This window comes from Equus quagga, chromosome 2 (assembly GCF_021613505.1).
Source record: "Equus quagga isolate Etosha38 chromosome 2, UCLA_HA_Equagga_1.0, whole genome shotgun sequence".
Classification (NCBI taxonomy): Eukaryota; Metazoa; Chordata; class Mammalia; order Perissodactyla; family Equidae; genus Equus; species Equus quagga.
The window spans coordinates 30,708,734-30,727,161 of NC_060268.1; the positions used below are offsets into that span (position 1 = coordinate 30,708,734).

Sequence of the window (18,428 nt, forward strand, 5' to 3'; positions counted from 1 at the left end):
GGAATATTAATATTGAAATTCCTAAGTGTAACAGTCACTCTTGGCATTCTTATAGATCCTCTTTGCTTCTGGAAGAATTTGTTTCTGTCAATTTGCTTTTCTGAAATTTAAAATGTATTTTAAACATATGCCTGAGAATAGTTTTAAAATGAACATACCTGTTCCCTCACAAAATTTGATAAGAACTCCAGAAATAAGAGCCTATCACAGCATTATGACAAATGCTGTGTACACAAAAACTGTGGCACTTAGTGCCTAGAAAGTTGAAGCTAGAAGTTAACTAGTACTAGGGGATAAAACTATAAATGATGTGAAGGAGTTGTCTTGCTGGAATTTAGGAGCCTATTCTTCAGTTTCCTCATGGCTGTCTTCACTTCTTGATTCCTCAACATATAGATTACTGGCTTCAGAATGAGAGTAAAGATGGTATAAAACACAGACAGGATCTTGTCTACCAGAAAACTGCTGAGTGGCCACATAGAGAAGAAGATGCATGGCCCAGAGAACATGAAGACAACAATGAAATGAGCTGTGCAGGTAGAAAGGGCCTTACATGATCCTCTTGAAGAATGATGATTGATATTACACAGGACAACAACATAAGAACTGAACAAAAGAATAAAGCAGGGCAAGGCAATTATACCACTTGTTGAGATAGTAAAGAGGCCCAGGACATAAGTATCCATACAAGCCAACTGGAACACCACAGGAAAATCACAGAAAAAGCTGTCTACCTCATTGGGACCACAGAATGGTAACACAAGAGCAAGTATGACCTGGCTTATTGAATGCAAGACTCCCACAACCCAGGAAGCCACCATGAGAGCAACATAGACTTGGGGACTTATGATTGAAGCATAGCGGAGAGGCTTGCATATTGCAATATACCTGTCAAAGGGCATAGCCATGAGTAAAACGATCCCAGTACCAACAAAAGGGTGTAGAAAAAATATCTGGGGGATGCGGCGATCAAAGGAGATGCTTCTATGTCCAGTGAGGTAGTCTGTAATCATCTTAGGGGTGGCAAAGGAAGCAAGAGACATGTCAATGATAGAAAAGTTGGTAAGCAGGAAATACATAGGAGAGTGTAGGTGAGAGTCAGCTGTAACTGTGATGACTATGAGGCTATGATCCACCATTGTTGTCACATAGAACTATGAAAATACCATGGAGGAAAACATCTGTAGCTCTCAGGAATTAGAGTCCCAGAAAAACAAATTCAGAAACAGTAGACTTATTGGGCACATCCATTGTCTTGAGTGATATGTGGAAGCCTGTATCGAAGGAAGAAAAAATCAAGAGAAAGTATGAGTCTATCGAAGCAAAAGCTCCATTTCCAAGAATCCACTTTCGTAGACTTCATTTCCTCCACAAAAACTTATCTTTACTGTTCTTTCCATCCTATTTTGGTATATTGGTTTGAAAGATAATTATAGGATACTAAGGCTCATAGTGAAATACCACTTAAATCATGGATGTTCAAATGACACTTTCCTCTCTGGTACTAAATGACACTCAAGTTGAGATTATGGCATCCTGAACAGATGCCATTATTTACTTATCTGTCCATCCATTTGCCTATATAATTCTAAAGATAATAGCCAACATTAACTAAGTACTTTGGACTGCCAATGTGTTAAACACAGACACATTTAGTCATTTATAATTCATGCATAAGTATATCTTTATTGAAAGAACATATAAAAATTCTATCACATATATGTGACATGGGCTCCTAAGCAACGTTATAAAGAGACTTTAATGAACACATAGATATTTTGTAAATTTCCATAGAAGAATTGTTAACATATTCACATGTAAAAATTATCTGTTTGAAATCTGTCATGAACACAGAGAAAATTAGTTTTGCTGATACTTATCCAATGAAAGAAGATTGATTTATTGTCCAGTTTTACTACAATATAGCCAAACAGCCCAAGGAAAGGCATTTAACTTCTTTTCTTCTCAATTTCTTGCCTGTTAAAATATGTCTGTTCCTCCTGCAAACACTTACAATTTTATGACTTACAATTTTATCTTTGTCTCCGAAAGAATGTATCACATCACTTTTATGGAAAAGAGCTCAAATATCAATCTCTTTAGTGGCACCTTGCTTGAATTCTCCCTTCATATTTGCTAACATGCATAAACTGCTTTATTGACCTCAGCTCAAGGAATATGGAGTAGAAGATGGAAGTAAGAAAGGCAGACATTTAAAATCCTTTGGTAGAAATCGTTTGTAAAACAGTTTTGTTTACCAGATCTATAGTGGGATCAGGGCTTTAGATTATTCACAGTGTTAAACAGGTTCTTACAGAGAGCATATAGGAGGTAATTTTAAATGAAAATCAATGACCTAGTTGAATCTTTAGTTGTTTAGCATTTGTAGATTAAATGGATGTTGCAGGAACTTGGGAATTGACCAAGAAATCCTCTTGCAATGAGATTTATTAAACAACAAAGATGGTATTATTTGGTTTGCAACAGGAAGATATTTCAAGAGTCTTCCAGGAATTTACAACATTTGTTTTCACCTGGACCTGAGAGATTCAGGGAATGGAACTTGGGAAAGCCATCCTTTAAGAGGTAGCAGGAAGTATCAATGAATTTTAATAAGCATTCAATTATCTAACCCTGTTCTCGAGGCAGTGGAGAATAAAATCCCAAAACCTTCACATCTGCTTCAAGTAATTTATAGGTTCTTTGGAGATATTGAACACCCATAAACAAAACAATGGGTGAAAAAAATACAGCCAAATAAACCTAGTGTTCAACCAATTCTCAGAGATCATGAGTAAACTGGATTTTAGGTAAAGGAAAAATTTATGATGTGCTTACTTAATCAAGAAAGTGTTCTTGCAGGAGAAACGTCATGAACTTGACCTAGAATTAAAACCAAAATTTTGATTGGCAGGAAAATAAAATGTATGTTGGGAATAAAACTGCAACTTATTTTCAGGAGCAAGTATTTGGTGAGCAGATTGGAAGAACAAGAATGCCACTCTAAAATATAACTTGATGTTAAGAACAACAAAAAGGCATTGTAAGATTGTAGGCAGGATTATGTTGACTTGAAAATAGTATTTTTTAAGGATTTATCCAGATGGTTTGGAGAAGGGAGAAGTTAATGGCACCAGATTATTAATTGGAATAGTTATAAAGAGATCACTTTAACTAAGGTACTAGCAATGTGAATGTGATTGTGATTAACAAAATGAGAACTCCAAGTAACTCTGTCATTATGAATTATTTGTCGAATAAAAACAACGTAATTATTATCCAGTGGAAATTTCTATGATAGATTGCATTTTTTTAAATCAAATTTGGCCGTTTATTCTACTCAGCCCATCCTTTCAGGGACACTTTCTCACTGTGGGAGAAGTATAATTCCCACTTTATTTACCAAAGCCTGGATACATGACTTGTATAATACGAGCAGAAGTTTTAAGATTCTATATACGATTCCACCATTGCGCCTTTTCCATCTGCTTGGATCCCAGGATAAAGAGATGGGGTGGGGGTGCAGGTTGCAGGCTATGTTCCTGGATAGAAAAACACTTGTTTTTGTAGCTAAAAATTTATTTGGGGACCTAAAATCATCAAAACAATTTGTTAGAAGTGCACATTTATTAGGCTCACACTGTTTTCAACATTTCATATAAACCTGTAGTAGTCAATACAGTGTGGTGTTTACCTAAGGGTAGACAAGCAGATGAATGTAACAGAACGGAGGGTCCAGAATAATTACACATATATAGTAACTTATCATTAACAGAGCTGCCAAAATAATTCAGTAGGAAAGAATAGCCTTTCAACAGAGGACAATTATTCTTTGTTAGAACAATTGGATAGTCTTTGTAAATTAGAGTTAGGCAAAATTTTCTAAGAAAAGAAAAAAATGATAACTTGGGCTAAATCAAAATTTAAAACTTCTGCTCTTTGAAAAGTTATTGTTAAGTAAATGAAAAGATATTCCACTGACTGGAAGGAAACATTGTATTAAGAATACAACAGAATGCAATTGGAACTCTCATATATTGCTGGTGGGAATGTAAAATGGTAATTTGGAAAACAGCTTGGCAATTTACATAAAGTGAAGCATATGGTTACCAGAAAAATTGTGTTAGATATTCACCCAAAGGAAATGAAGATGTAAGTCCACAAAAAGATCTACACATGAATGATTACCATTATCTAGTTCCCGAACATTTTTATCACTCCAAAGGGAAACTCTGTAGCCATTAAGCATTCACTCTCAAATCTCTCTTCCCTCATCTCCTAGCAATTACTAATCTATTTTCTGTCTATATCGATTAGTGTATTCTCAGCATTTGATATAAAAGGAATCATACAATATGCAGCACTTTGTGTCAAAAATTTGTACATGAATGTTTATAGCAGCACTATTTTCAATGGCCAAAAGGTGATGATATCTATCAACTGATAAATGAGGAAACAAAATGTGGTATAGCCATACAATGGATTATTGTTCAACCATAAAATGGAATGAAATATGAAGTACTGATACCTAGATGAAACTTAAAAACATTCTACATGAAAGAAATCAGATGTATCATATATATATAAATATATATGATACATATGTAATATATATATATAATTCCAAAGCATGTATGAAAAAATTAAAGAAGAAGAAAGAAAGGTGAGATGAGGACTTTTGGTTTCCGGTTCTGCATGTAAGGAGCTTGGAGGTCGCCACTCCATCCTAATAAGTAAAAAGCTGAACAGACTGAAAAATCAACAACTCTTCTAGGATCTGTAAGAGAGATAATGACACTGAAAAAAACCTACTGCCCCCAAGATTGGAGAGAGAGACCAGCAAATACAGGGAGTCACCACTTGCAAGAGCAGACACTCAAGAGGGGAAACTGTCCTTGGAACCAGTGCTGGGTAGGAAAACTTGAACTGTAATTGATAAATTGCTAAAGGTTTAGTGAAAAAAACTGTGAGAGTTCAAAATTCCAGCGACTCAGTCATAGGGACACAGTCTTTTGATATTTACCTATAAGAGTTGGATGAGGTTCTCACAGTAAATATTGGAGAAAAATCTCCCTTTGCTTCAGTCAGGGAGAGGGGAAGAGAAACAATTTTGAAATATGTCAGGGCACTCTGTTCTTAACAAGGCCTGCCCTGAGAAACCAGTCAAGCAGAATTTAACCTGCTCTAGTATTATCAGAGCTTAACTGATTCTAAATAGCAGAAGGGAAATACTCAACTTGAGTCCTCCAGTCATCTCTAGCCTTCCCTGTGGGAGAAGGGAAATATTTAACTCCAGTCCACTCTAGCCATCCTGTCCCACCTAAAGGAAGGAAGTAAAATGGAGAAACACTTATAAAGTTGACACGCAGAAGCACAGGCTTAATGAAACAGTGAGACCTAATCTTTGGACTCCCTGTGCTAGGTTTGCCACACCCAATAAAGTAACCACAGGAGCTTCAGATTCCTGAGCCTCACAACCAGCTTGCCTGGGGTCTAGCCTAGCCTACTCATAAGCCTGAGGCAAAAGTCACCACACCACAACAAAAGGGCACACATGGCTCACAGAGGGGAAACTCCTGGAATATTTGGAATAGGCAATGAGAGGCAAGCACATTGCTGGGCCCCATAAAGCATCTCTTACATAAAGCCACATTTCCAAGATTGAGAGATATAGCTGATCTACCTAATACATTGATATAAACAGAGAAGTAGGCATAATGAGGAGACAAAGGAATACGTTCCAAATAAGGGAATAGGACAAATCCTCAGGAAAAAAATAACAAAACAGGGATAAACAATCCACCTAATAAAAAGTACAAACTAATACTCATAAGGATGCTCTTGGGAGAATAGATGAACACAGTGAGAATTTCAACAAAGTATTGGGAAACATAAAAAAGAATCAATCAGAACTGAAGAATACAAAAATGGAAATGAAAAATTCACTAGAGGGAATCAACATCAGAGTAGATGATACAAAAGAATGGATCAATGATCTGGATGAAAGAGTAGAGGAAATCACCTAAGCTGAGAAAAATAATTATAAAGAACAAGGACAGTCTAAGGGAGCCCTGGGACAACATCAAGCATACTAACACCAGTATTATAGGTGTCCTGGAAGGAGAAGAGACAAAGGGGCAGAAAACCTACTTGAAGAAATAACAGCTGAAGACTTCCTTAACCTGAGGAAGGAAACAGACATCCAGGTACAGGAAGCACAAAGAGCACCAAACAAGATAAACCCAAAGAGGCCCACACCAAGGCCCAAGGCTCACATATTATAGTTAAAATGTGAAGCTTTAAAGATAAAGAGAGAATACTAAAAGCTGCAAGAGAAAGGCAGTAAGTTACATACAAAGGAAACTTTATAAGGCTATTAGCTGACTTCTCAGCAGAATTCTTTAGGCTAGAAGGGAGTGACATGATATATTCAAAGTGCTGAAATGAAAAAACCTACATCCACTGACTCTACCAGGCAAGGTTATCATTCAGAATGGAAGGAGAAATGAAGAGTTTCCCAGACAAGTGAAAACTAAAGGAGTTTATCACCACTACACTAGCCTTATAAGAAATGTTAAAGGGATTTATTTAAGTGGAAAAAAAAAAGACCACAAATAGGAATAGAAAACTATCAATGAAAAAAATCACTGGTAAAGGAAAATATACAGTAAAAGTAAGTGATCAATCATCTATGTAGTTACTATGAAGGTCAAAAGAAAAATGATAGGAGGTTAAGGGATACACGAAAACACCAAAAAGTGTTAAAATATGGTATTAAAAACATAAAATGTGAGGGGCAGTAAAAGTGCACAGTTAAGAGGTCAAACTTATGATACTATCAATTCAATATAGATTGCTGTTTACATAAGGTATTATATATGAACTTCATGGTAATCACAAATCAGAAACCTATAATAAATACACAAAAGATCAAGAAAAAGGAATCCAAACATAATACTAAAGAAAGTCACCAAAACCAAAAGGAAAATAGCAAGAGAATTAGAAAGAACAGAGAAGAACTACTAAAATACTTGGAAATAAAGTAATGACATGTCAATAAGTACACGCATCAATAGCTATTAAATGCCAATGGACTGAAGGCTCCAATCAGAAGACATAAAGTGGCTGAATAGATTAAAAAAAAAAGAAGACCCATATTTATGCTTCATGCAAGACACACACCTTAGACCTAAAGACGCTCACAAACTGAAAGTGAAGGGATGGAAAAATATGCTCCATGCAAATGGAAACAAATAAGAAAGCTGGGGTAGCCATGCTTATATCAGACAAAATAGACTTTAAAACAAAAACTATACCAAGAGAAAAAGAAGGGCCCTACATAATGATAAGGGGTCTAATCTAAGAAGAGGACATAATGCTTATGAATATCTATGTACCCAATATAGAACACCTAAATACATAAAGTAATTATTAACAGACATAAAAGGAGATATTGACAGCAACACAATAATAGTAGGGGACTTTAACACCCCGCTTATATCAATGGATAGATGAATCAAACAGAAGGAAATATTGGCCTTAAATGACATATCAGACTAGACAGGCTTAACAGTTAAATACGAACATTGCGTCCAAGAACTGCAGAAAACACATTTTTTTAAATGCAAATGGAACATTCTCTAGGATAGATCACATATTAGGCCACAGAACAACTCTCAATATATTTAAGAAGATTGAAATAATACCAAGAATCTCTTCTGACCACAAAAGTATGAAATGAGAAATCAACTACAAGAAGAAAACTGGAAAAGCCACAAACATGTGGAGATTAAACAAAATACTACTGAAAAATTATTGGTTCAATGAATAAGTCAAAGGAGAAATAGAAAAATACCTGAAGACACATGAAAAGGAAAATACAACATACCGAAACTTATGAATACAGCAAAAGTAATACTAAATGGTACTAAACTAAGAAGTTTATAGCAGTATAGGCTAACCTCAGAAAACAAAAATCTCAAATAAAAAATTTAACAGTATACCTAAAAGAACTAGAAAAATAAGCACAGAAAAGGCCACAAATCATTGGCTGGCCTCTGGCCTAGTGGTTAAGTTTGTGCACTCCTCTTTGGCTGCCTATGGGTTTGGATGTTAGCCCCAGACCTGCACCACTCATCAGCCACACTGTGGTGATGACCCACATACAAAATAGAGGAAGATTGGCACAGACATTAGCTCAGGGTGAATCTTTTTCAGGAAAAAAAAAAGTCCCCAAATCAGTAGAAGGAAGGTAATAATAAAAATCAAACCAGAAATAAATGAAATGGAGACTAAAAAACCAATTGGGAGACAAAATCAGAAAATTGTAGCTATATATCAGAACAGGTTAGCAAATACTCAAGTAGAGCATTAAAGATAAAGGGAAGTAAAACACCGAAAACAAAGATAATTTTGTTATTTTAGCCACAATAAAAACACACCTAGCACCCGGACCATGGTTTCTGATATCATTCTACAAGGAAAAGAATCAGGGCTGCTTAGATTCTGGGACCCCAGAAACTCAGGTGCTTCTCAATACAGAGTCTGCTGACTCCCCCTGGTTCCCTCGTCCCTCATTGTGCCCCAGAAATTCTCTCAGAGAAATAAGTTGGGCAGCCATAGAGCTCACAGGATTTTTTTTTACCATTTGTTGCCTGATGTTCAGTGTCTTGAAATCTGCTGTTTTGTATTTTTGTCCATTTTTCTGTTGTTTCCGGCAAGAAGGTAAATTCAGTTCCTGCTACTCCTTCTTGATCAGAAGCAGGGATCCTGGTTTTATTTTAAGAACTGATTAAATCTTTTAAACATAAATTACAGAATTAATTTATTTCATTTGTCAATCAGTTATTTAAATCAAATGGATAAAATAAACATGCTTATTTTTAAAAGTAAGCAATTAACATGAAAATTGAGTCCGTGAAAATGTACATTTAATGAATGGACATTGCAACAGTCAAAATTGAAAGCTATAATAACTATAATACTTTTGTCTTTTCCAAGTGGCAAATCTTTGAAAGAAGGAAAATAATACTATCGGAAATAGCAAGGACAGATAATTTCATACATTGTTGGTGGAAAATTAAATTGACATAATTTTGCTGTACATCAATATTTATAAATTATGACTTAGTAATTGTACTTCTAAAACCTTATTTTCAGAAAATAAGCAAGTAAATGTGAAATGTTATATTTAAAACATTATTACATGAACTTAGCCTATGATAGCAATAACCTAAATATACAAAAGCAGTGATTACTTAAATCAATAATAATTTAAAAATGGTAATTGAATAATTCATAGTCATTTAAAAGAGTATCATGTTCTACATTTACTTATTTAGAACGTGCCCATAATATTAAGAGAAAAGAACAAGTTATAAACTACATGTATAATATGATCTAATTTTTATAAAAATAATAATGTGTTTATACATGTAAAACTGATAAAATTTTAATATTAGATATTTCTGTGTGGTGTAACTTTCAAATTATCCTTTAATTCATTTCTCTAATAAATATTTATGAGCACCTTCTTCGTGCTAGGCAGTAGACAGAACAAACAAACAAATCTCTTCTTTCATGGACGTTACATACTATGAAAAAACAGGCAATAAATATGTGGAACATATGTCATATTAAAACAGGATAAATCGTATGGACAAAAGTAAAGCAGGGAAGTGGGTTATGGAGTTTTGTGGGAGATCATTGCAAATTTCAACAGGGTGATTAGGGAAGTTCTCACATGGAAGGTGAGGGAAGTTGTGAAAGAAATTATGAAGTGAATCATGCCAATATCTTGGGAAACACCTTCCAGACAGAGGAAACAGCAAGTCAAGTGTCCAGAGTAGAGAGCAGCCTGGCATGTTCAAGGATCAGGAGGAGGGTAGGGCTGAATAGAGTGAGTGAGATGGGCTGTAGTAGGATAAGATGTCAGAATGTGGAAAGGGTTAGGAGTTGGGGCATATAGATAAGGTCGTATGGATCTTAATAGACAATGAGGAAAGACATTAGCTCTTACTTTAAGTAAGATGAAACTCACTGAGGACCTTGAGAAGAGAAGGGAAATGACATGACTACTTGAGCAAGAGCATTCTGGATGCTCAGATGAGAATAAACCAAAATGAGACAAGAGAGGAAGTGAGAACAATAAAGAGGATACAGCCATAACGTACACACAAGATTATGGTGGTTTGGGTCTAGGAGGTAGAATTTGAGGGAGAGATGATCTAATCAGGCAATTTTATGGTGGCAGAGTTAATCTAGATTTTTTAACAGATTGGATGTGGAATATGAGAGAAAATATTTCTGAAATATTGTGAATCCAAAATTTTGGACCAGAAACTGGAAAGATGGAATTGCAATTAACTGAGATGGAGTGTGGGGTGGGGAGAAGGGTGTGGTGAAGATCAAGGGTCAGTCTGGGATGTTATGCTTGAGGTAATACTACGAAATGAAAGTAGAGCTGTGGCAGTGGCATGGGCTGCTGAGTAGAGGAGTCTAGAGTTCATGAGAAAGCTATGCGTAGAGGTTATCAACATATAGATGGAATTTAAAGCCAAGAAAGCTAAGTAGCTAAGGAAAAACTCTCAAAGAAGAATTAAAAAACAGCTGGTTAGGTAGAGAGGAGACTATGAAAGTGGAGAGTCCTGGGAAGGCAGTGATCCACTGTGTCAAGTGCTGCTCAGAGGTCAAATGTGATGAGACCAGACTAGGGATCATTTGTGACCATGACAAAAGCTGTTTTAGTGGCATGATTGAGTGATTTGAAAAGGAAAGAAATTTGAAGCAGACAGTATAATCATGCCAGTCTGATAAGTCTGCATACTATATGACTTCAACTATACGACATTCTGGAAAAGGCAAAAGTAGAGAGACAGTAAAATGGGCAGTGGTTGCCAGGGGCTTGGGGGAGAGGGCAGGATGAATACACAGAGCACAGAGGATTTTTAGGACAGTAAAACTATTCTGTATGATACTGTAATGCTCGATATGTGACATGCATTTGTTAAAATCCATAAAATCGTACACAAAATGTGAACCAAATGTAAACTATGAACTTTATTTTAAAATAATGTATCAATATTGGTTCAATTATAACAAAAGTACTACACTAATGCAAGATATTAATAGGGGCAAATACATGTCTGTAGTGGGGGCCAGAGGGTCTATGGGAACTCTATTTTCTGTTCAACTTCTCTGTAAATCTAAAACTACTCTAAAAAAATCTATTTTTAAGCATAAACAACTTTTGAGGAGCTTTGCTATAAAAGGAAGAAGAGAAATTAGGGTAATATATGGAGAGAGAAAGGTTACAAAGAGGTTTTATTTAAGATGAAAGAAATGTGGTCATATGCTAATGGAAAACTCCAAAAGGGAGGAAAAAGTTGATGATGCAGAAGAGAGAAAGAATTACCAAAGTAATTGACCACAGTAGGAAAGAGGGGATGGATTCTGATGCACAGATGGAGGAGATGACTTTTTTAGGAGCAATATCAGGTCATCCAGTCTGAGGAGAGATGAAAGGAAACAGTTTCAGAAGCAGATAAAAGAGCAGATGTAGTGTTAGGAGCTTGAGGAATTCTTTTCTCCTCCTTTTCTCAGTGAAATAGGAAACAACGTGATAAGCTGAGAGTGAGGATGAGGAAGGAGATATCTCAGATATGAAGACATTTTTCTCTATAGCCTAAATATTTTTATCATGCAAATCATTTATATTTTAATATTTGATTAATTATAAAATACAAAAAATTAATCCAAAATCTTTTGCACTTTGGGTTCCAGATTTGTTTTGGATGCTGCCCATTCAGTGTACTCATAAGAGACTTGAATTTGGATAATTTAATTAGGCATAGAGGTTTTAGCGGTTGAGACTTCTGTTTTGCTAGGTGAGATCTGATAGGCACACAGAGGCTCTAGGTCATTGTGTGGTTCCTTGTCTTATGGCTAATGTGGTGGTATTTTTCACACAACAGATGGCAAAGATTGCAGCAAGAACAGCTCCTTTGACAGCCTGGGTCTCCTGTGTTGTTCTGGGAGATGTCTATGGATGCCCAACCTATAGTGTTTTCTCCTAGACTTTTCAACTATTTTGTAAGCATATAATTCTCCATATTAAATCACATTATGTTTAAAATAACTAAAATGGCTTCTGCTATCTGTGATAGATTCCTGATTGATCCACCAAAGAATTATCATTATGTTCAGCATGAAATCAGTTGGGGTTGAAATCAACAACAGCTAGGAATCATGAAAATTTGCTAGAAATAATCATGAAGTTCTGAAAAAAAGAAAGTAAAATGTTTCAATGATCTTTGCATATGAAAATATCCAGATTTTTTGCCTTCCTCTAATTATGGAAGAAAAACTTGCAGTTTAATTTCTTTCAGAATATACTTATAAGCATAATATTTCCCTCATGATATTTTAAACTCTTTGATATCTGTACAGAATCTTGAGTTTACAGCCCTAAGTCATTTATGAAACTGGATCACTGAAATCATTATGTTGCATAAAGATTTAGAACGATTTCTTCTTATAATCATGAAAAATATCAAACTCTTTACATTCCCTTCATAGACCCATATGTGTGTCGGACGCTACCAATATCTCCAACTTTAATTCTAATTATTTTCACATGCACTTATTATACCTCATCAATTTGAACTTTGTGGTGTTCCTCAAATGTACCAAGTTTGTTACCATCTTCAGGTTTTTGCATTATCTGTTCCCTCTGCCTAGAATTTCCTGCCTCCAGACATTCCTATGGTTGACTCTTTCAGTTTATCTAGATAGCAGCCAATGTCACCTCCTCAAGAAGGGCCTGCTTGAAGACTGAAAGTAAACTGATTACCTCCACCTCACACTCTCTATCTATCATCTATCAATCTATCTATTGATCAATCTGTCTGTCTACCTATCTATCTACCTACCTATCTAGCTATCATTTTGATTTTCTTTTTAGTTCCTTCAGGACAATATATCTCCCTTAAACCATGGTGTTTATTTTCTATCTTAATGGGCTGTCTATTCCCACTAGATTCCAAGAGAGCAGTGACTTTACCTGTCTCTAATAGCTCTTTCTCCCAGAGCCTAGAATAGTCCTGACAAATGAGAGCTGCTCAATAAATTAAGTATTTGGAAATGAATAAGTAAACTTTGGATGAAATGCTCCAGTCTTGATTTTCATATTATGTTTTGCCTTCAATTAGGCTGTGTGCTGATTAAACAACCTCTTCATGGAAGATTTCACTTCCTGGTTTTGAAGGGTATAAATCACAGGATTCAACAAAGGAAAGATCACTGTGTGAAAGAGAGAAACCACCTTGTCAGCTGGGAAGGCTCTAAATGGGCGAGTGTAGATGAAGATTCCAGGCCCAAACATGAGAAATATAACAATGATATGGGTGGTGCACGTGGACATTGCTTTGCTCTTCCCCTCAGAGGAGGACCCACGTACAAGGCAGAGGATGACCGCATAGGAGGCCAGAAGCCCTAGGAAGCACAGGAGGGTCATCAGACCACTGTTGAAGACCATCAGGAGTTCCACTACAAAGGTGTCCGTGCAGGCCAGATTGATAACCTGAGGCACATCACAGAAGAAATTATCCAGTCGGTTTGGGCCACAGAAGGGCAAGTGGAGGATGAGGGCCACCTGGATAATGGAGTGGACAAAGCCTCCAAGCCACAGAGCCAAGAGCAAGACATAGCAGGCTCTGGGGTTCATGACAGTTGAATAGTGTAAAGGACGGCAGATGGCCATGTAGCGGTGAAAGGCCATCACAACAAGGAGTAATGCCTCCCCTCCTCCAAGGAAGTGCAAGAAAAAGAGCTGAGTGATGCAGCATTTGTAGGAGATTACCTTCTTCTCAGAGAGGAAGTCCACCAGCATCCTGGGAGCCACAATGAAGGAGTAGGATGCATCCAGGAAGGCCAAGTTGCCCAGAAAGAAGTAGAGGGGGGCTGTGAGGCCAGGGTCTAATCTGATGGTGAGAATGATGAGGAAATTTCCAGGGAGGATGATGAGGTAGAAAATTAAAACTAGCACAAAGACCAGGAGCTGAATATCTCGAGATTGGGTAAGACCAAGGAGTATGAATTCTGACACCACTGTACTGTTATTGCTCTCCATCTCCTCTGTCTGTAGTGCATCAAGAAGCAGAGTTTATTGTTATGACTATTTCTTCCATCTAGACCTTAGTTCTTCTGTAGTTAAATATTTGACATATATCCATCACTTCAGCTAAAAGCAACACGTCTCAACCCTCTCCAATATCCTGGGTAAACTCCAAAACTTCCCTTTCTCTAGATTTAAAACAAGCAAACAAACAAAAATCCTGTTCCCAAAGCCACATGCATATTGCCATTCAACCATGTACTTCTATAGGACAGTTCTCCACATTAAGAGTCTGTCATACCACACCTTGGAATTCCTACCTTCCTGAGCCAAAAGAGAAGTTTCCTGAATGCAATACAACCTAACTCCAATTATCAAGATCTTTGCATTCTTGTGGTTGTACTGTGCTTGCAGCTGAGCTCTTTTCTTGAATAAACACCCCTTTTCTCCTCATCTACCAACCCCAAATTTTTACAAAAAATTTCCTTTCTTCAGTTTCTGTGGAATTGCCATTTCCTGCCTGATAACTTTCTGCCTTGCACTCTGTATTCTCTTATTAATTTCCTTCTTGTCCTCCTCTGCTCTTGTGTCCTTGTATTACTCTGATTCCAAATTGATCACCAGGATCTCAACAATAACTTTACTTTTCACCTTACTTGGAGGTGGTTTCCTTGCTGTATCCCTAGTTAAGTACCACTTATGTAACCTCTCCATACCTTGTTCATGCAGCTTAATTAACAGCCTCTGAATCTCAGTTGCGTATTATATTTTCCCAATCTCCCTCTTTCTCTGATCCCACTATGGCACTTAAGGGAGAGTTTTTCAAACACCAAATGCTGCAATACAAAATATGCCAGTGTAAAATTTTTGAAAATTAATTACCTGAATTCATAAGGTAATAGCATAAAAGAGGTGGGAATAATAATAAAGATTCTACAGTCTAATCTATTCCTTTCAAAAACAGGACAACGAAAGCTACTGTGGTTACATTACTTAAGTTTAGAATGACTTTTCTTTTTTGTTTGGATTGACAAGTAGTAGAAGAATGAAGGTGTGTACTATTTAGTTTAAACACATAAAAACATTATTAAACCAGCTTTAATCAACGGATGCTTTTTGTGTACTTGAATAACTAAAAATAATATTTCTAATCTAAAATCACTCCTTTAAAGGGCTTAGAATTAGAGGTTGAACTATGTCTAAATAAAAGAATACTAGTTATGGTGGGAAATACTGATTTATGTCTCACTTCCGTGATATATGCTCATTCCAGAAGGGGCACATAACGATCCATTGAGGAGTGCAAAGAAAATAGTATTTTATAAATATTTAGTACAGGTATATAATTATGCATATATATGCATATAACACTGCATTTTAATTTTGTTCTTCTCAATGCTTTTTAATATTTGCAGTATATATTAGTACATATACACTTTATAAATCAATGTGCATATATTTAAGGTACATGCTCAAAAATGTTTTATGGGTATGAAATGTTTTTAAAGTTTGAAAATTGCTGATCTGAAGAAAAGTAAAAGGTAATATATACCAAAATCCCCATACTATTTAGCTAAATAGCACATTTGTTTTAAGTAAGTTCTGTTGAACATGGGGTACAAAGAAGAGGGAAAATCTTTGAAGGAAAATGCTAGTGAGTTAGTACTTGGAAAAGAAAGACAGGAAGAGAGAAAGGTGAGGGTGAAATAGAAGAGGAGATAAGTAGAAAAGTTGAAAAACAGCCCCCAGTAAATCTATATAGTGCATTGTTAGGGTACATATTTTAGAAAACATTAAAATTATCTGCTTAAAGTATCTCTAGAGCTGAATAAAGAGGTCAATATATGAGTTCCCATGTGTTACTAGCAGCCACAGGTGGAATTTATAAAAGTCATACTTCAACATATTAGCATATATATGTATACATACACCACACACACACAAAGGCAAAGCAGAAACTACACAAAATTTTAACAGAAAAAAATACTTTGCAGGTTCTCAAAATTAGCTTTTCTGCTCACTTCTTTTCTCCACTTAGGCAACCTTTTGTCTCAACATTCATTCCATTGTCTTCCTATAAAAATACACTCAGGAGTCCCCTTCTACTTATTCAGGTTTTGTTGATCCCACAAGCTCAGTTGCTGTGTGTGGGGGGGGGGGGGGGGGGGGGGGGGCTTTCATGATATATTACTATTTAATGATACGTCTAAGACATCAGGGGATTTCTGAGGGTCTTTGTGATCAAGGGTTATAGGCTCTTTCACTCTGTTTCCTGTCTTTCATCTCTGTTTTCTCACTATTACCTAACAGATGGGATTCCATACTACCTGTCATATTTGATCCATTTTCTTCCCACATCCTATTCTCGTCTATGTACCTTCTGTACCTGTGATTCTGAGACGGTGGTTGGCATAGATCCCAGAGACTATGTATCAGATGAGCATTTCTCTAAGTAAAATAAAATAAGTTTCTAGGGAAAAAATCTAAAATTAGTGCCCTCTTCAGGAAAAAAATATTCTATTTTAGCCAAATTAGTGGGAAAAGTGTTCTCAGAAGACACAAAAATAGAAATCTAAATCCTCACCACTATACCTCTAATCTTCTTTACCATTTCAGGTAGTTCAGAGATTCATCTGACTCTGGCAACGATGATACAGTAGAGTAGGGAAGGCGAGGGAGAAGGGTGAAGACACAAGCATCTAGAGGCAACACTGTGCGGCCTGGAGTGGAAGTTGTCAGACCAGCTCCCAGAGCCAGGCGTTTAGAAACCCAAGGGGCTTACTTCCTTATCTCTGAAACACTTCCTCATGCTTCTTTCCTTGTTTTCTCTCGTTTCGCCTTCTCTCTCCTTTCATTCATCACCAAGCCTTTATTTTTCTAATTTATTTTTCTATGTTTGATTGTGGTTTCTTTTCCCCTGGTAATATATTGTCTCTCATTTTCATCTAATGTTTTTTCCCTATTTACTTTTCTTTCTTTGCATCTTGCTCTTTTCTATCATTTTCTTGTCTCTTTCTCATTTATCCATGTTCTTTCACTCTGAGATTTTTTTCACTCTCTACTTGTCCTCATATTACTTGCAGCTCCATTATATCCTGTGCTGTTTTGCCATTACATCTAAAGACAAAAATTTTAAAAACCCTCATTGTTTCTTTCAAGCAAAAAGGAGCAATGTATATGCTTCCCATCATCTTCCATTCTAAACATTTGGTCTACAAAATAAAAATGTATAATTCCCTCTTCAGTACTAACCATTTTCTCTTGAATGGTATCCTCGCAATTTACAAATCTGAACCACTAATTATTTCCCATTTCCTCATATATTTTTTTCTGCATATAAGTGAACTGGATAAAATGATATGATTTACCTTTTTTAAGAAAAGTAAATCTCATTAGTATAATTCTAATGAAATGAATATATTTAACACAGTTTCCAAAAATTTGAGTGTGATATGTATCAGCATGTTGATTGAAGCTTGTAAATTATTTAAATATAAATTTACAAGTTTTATATATTATGAAAAATGTGGATCAGGCTGAAAGACCTGATCAAATGTTTAATTGATACTGATGCTTATAATGGATATAGAAAGTGCTAAACAAATGCATAGGTCTTCAGCCAGGAAATTCCCTCATCAACAAAAGTGGATGGTTCTATTAAATTACTTCTGAATTCCCTTCAAATGCTAGCTTTTTAGGCAATGTAGTAATGCAGAAATAGCCTTGGTTTAGAATCATTTTATCTAATTCTAATGCCTTGGCTCAGCTATTCACTAAATGTATGACCCTGGGAAAGTCACTTTACTTTCAGAAGGCTGAGTTTTCATCTATGACTAATGTGTTGACTCCTTCTATTTGATAGGGATGATATTAGGATAAAACTAATGGATGATGGTAATAATAAGTAACTTATTCAAGTGTGTTTAGACCAAAATTAACCCTGAAAATATTTAAATGTTAAGAGGTAGCTCTATTGAATGGACCCATTGCCAGTAGATCCTCTGTCAATGTCTGTAGGGTAAATCTTGTGTGATGGAGCTTCATAAATCTGAGTGATTAATAAAGGGAAGAAATTGTGGAGGTGCAGTAAAGACTTCATGTGAAATTGCCTATGCAATCAGTAGTTTGTATATCAAGCTTTTCTCACTTGCACAACTTTCTCTCTGTCAAAGCCCAATGTTGATGAAAAACAGAACCATAAACAACAGAAGACGCTCTCAAATGTGTTGAGTATGAAATTTAGAGTTATGGGCTAATCATCTGCAAAATCATAAAGTCTGTTAACTTTTTTCTCTAGAACCCTTAACCTATTCGT

General features: G+C 36.0%; 1 protein-coding gene and 1 pseudogene across 1 annotated transcript; both read right to left on the minus strand.

Annotated features, from left to right (window-relative positions):
* Window positions 1–299: 299 nt before the first annotated feature.
* LOC124235114 (olfactory receptor 4K2-like) lies at window positions 300–1,251 on the minus strand (annotated as a pseudogene).
* Window positions 1,252–13,204: 11,953 nt separating this feature from the next.
* On the minus strand, window positions 13,205–14,134 carry LOC124232951 (olfactory receptor 4N2-like). The gene has a single exon (XM_046649915.1). The coding sequence runs from the start codon at window positions 14,126–14,128 to the stop codon at window positions 13,205–13,207; it is 924 nt and encodes a 307-aa protein (XP_046505871.1). The 5' UTR covers window positions 14,129–14,134.
* Between the last annotated feature and the right edge of the window lie 4,294 nt (window positions 14,135–18,428).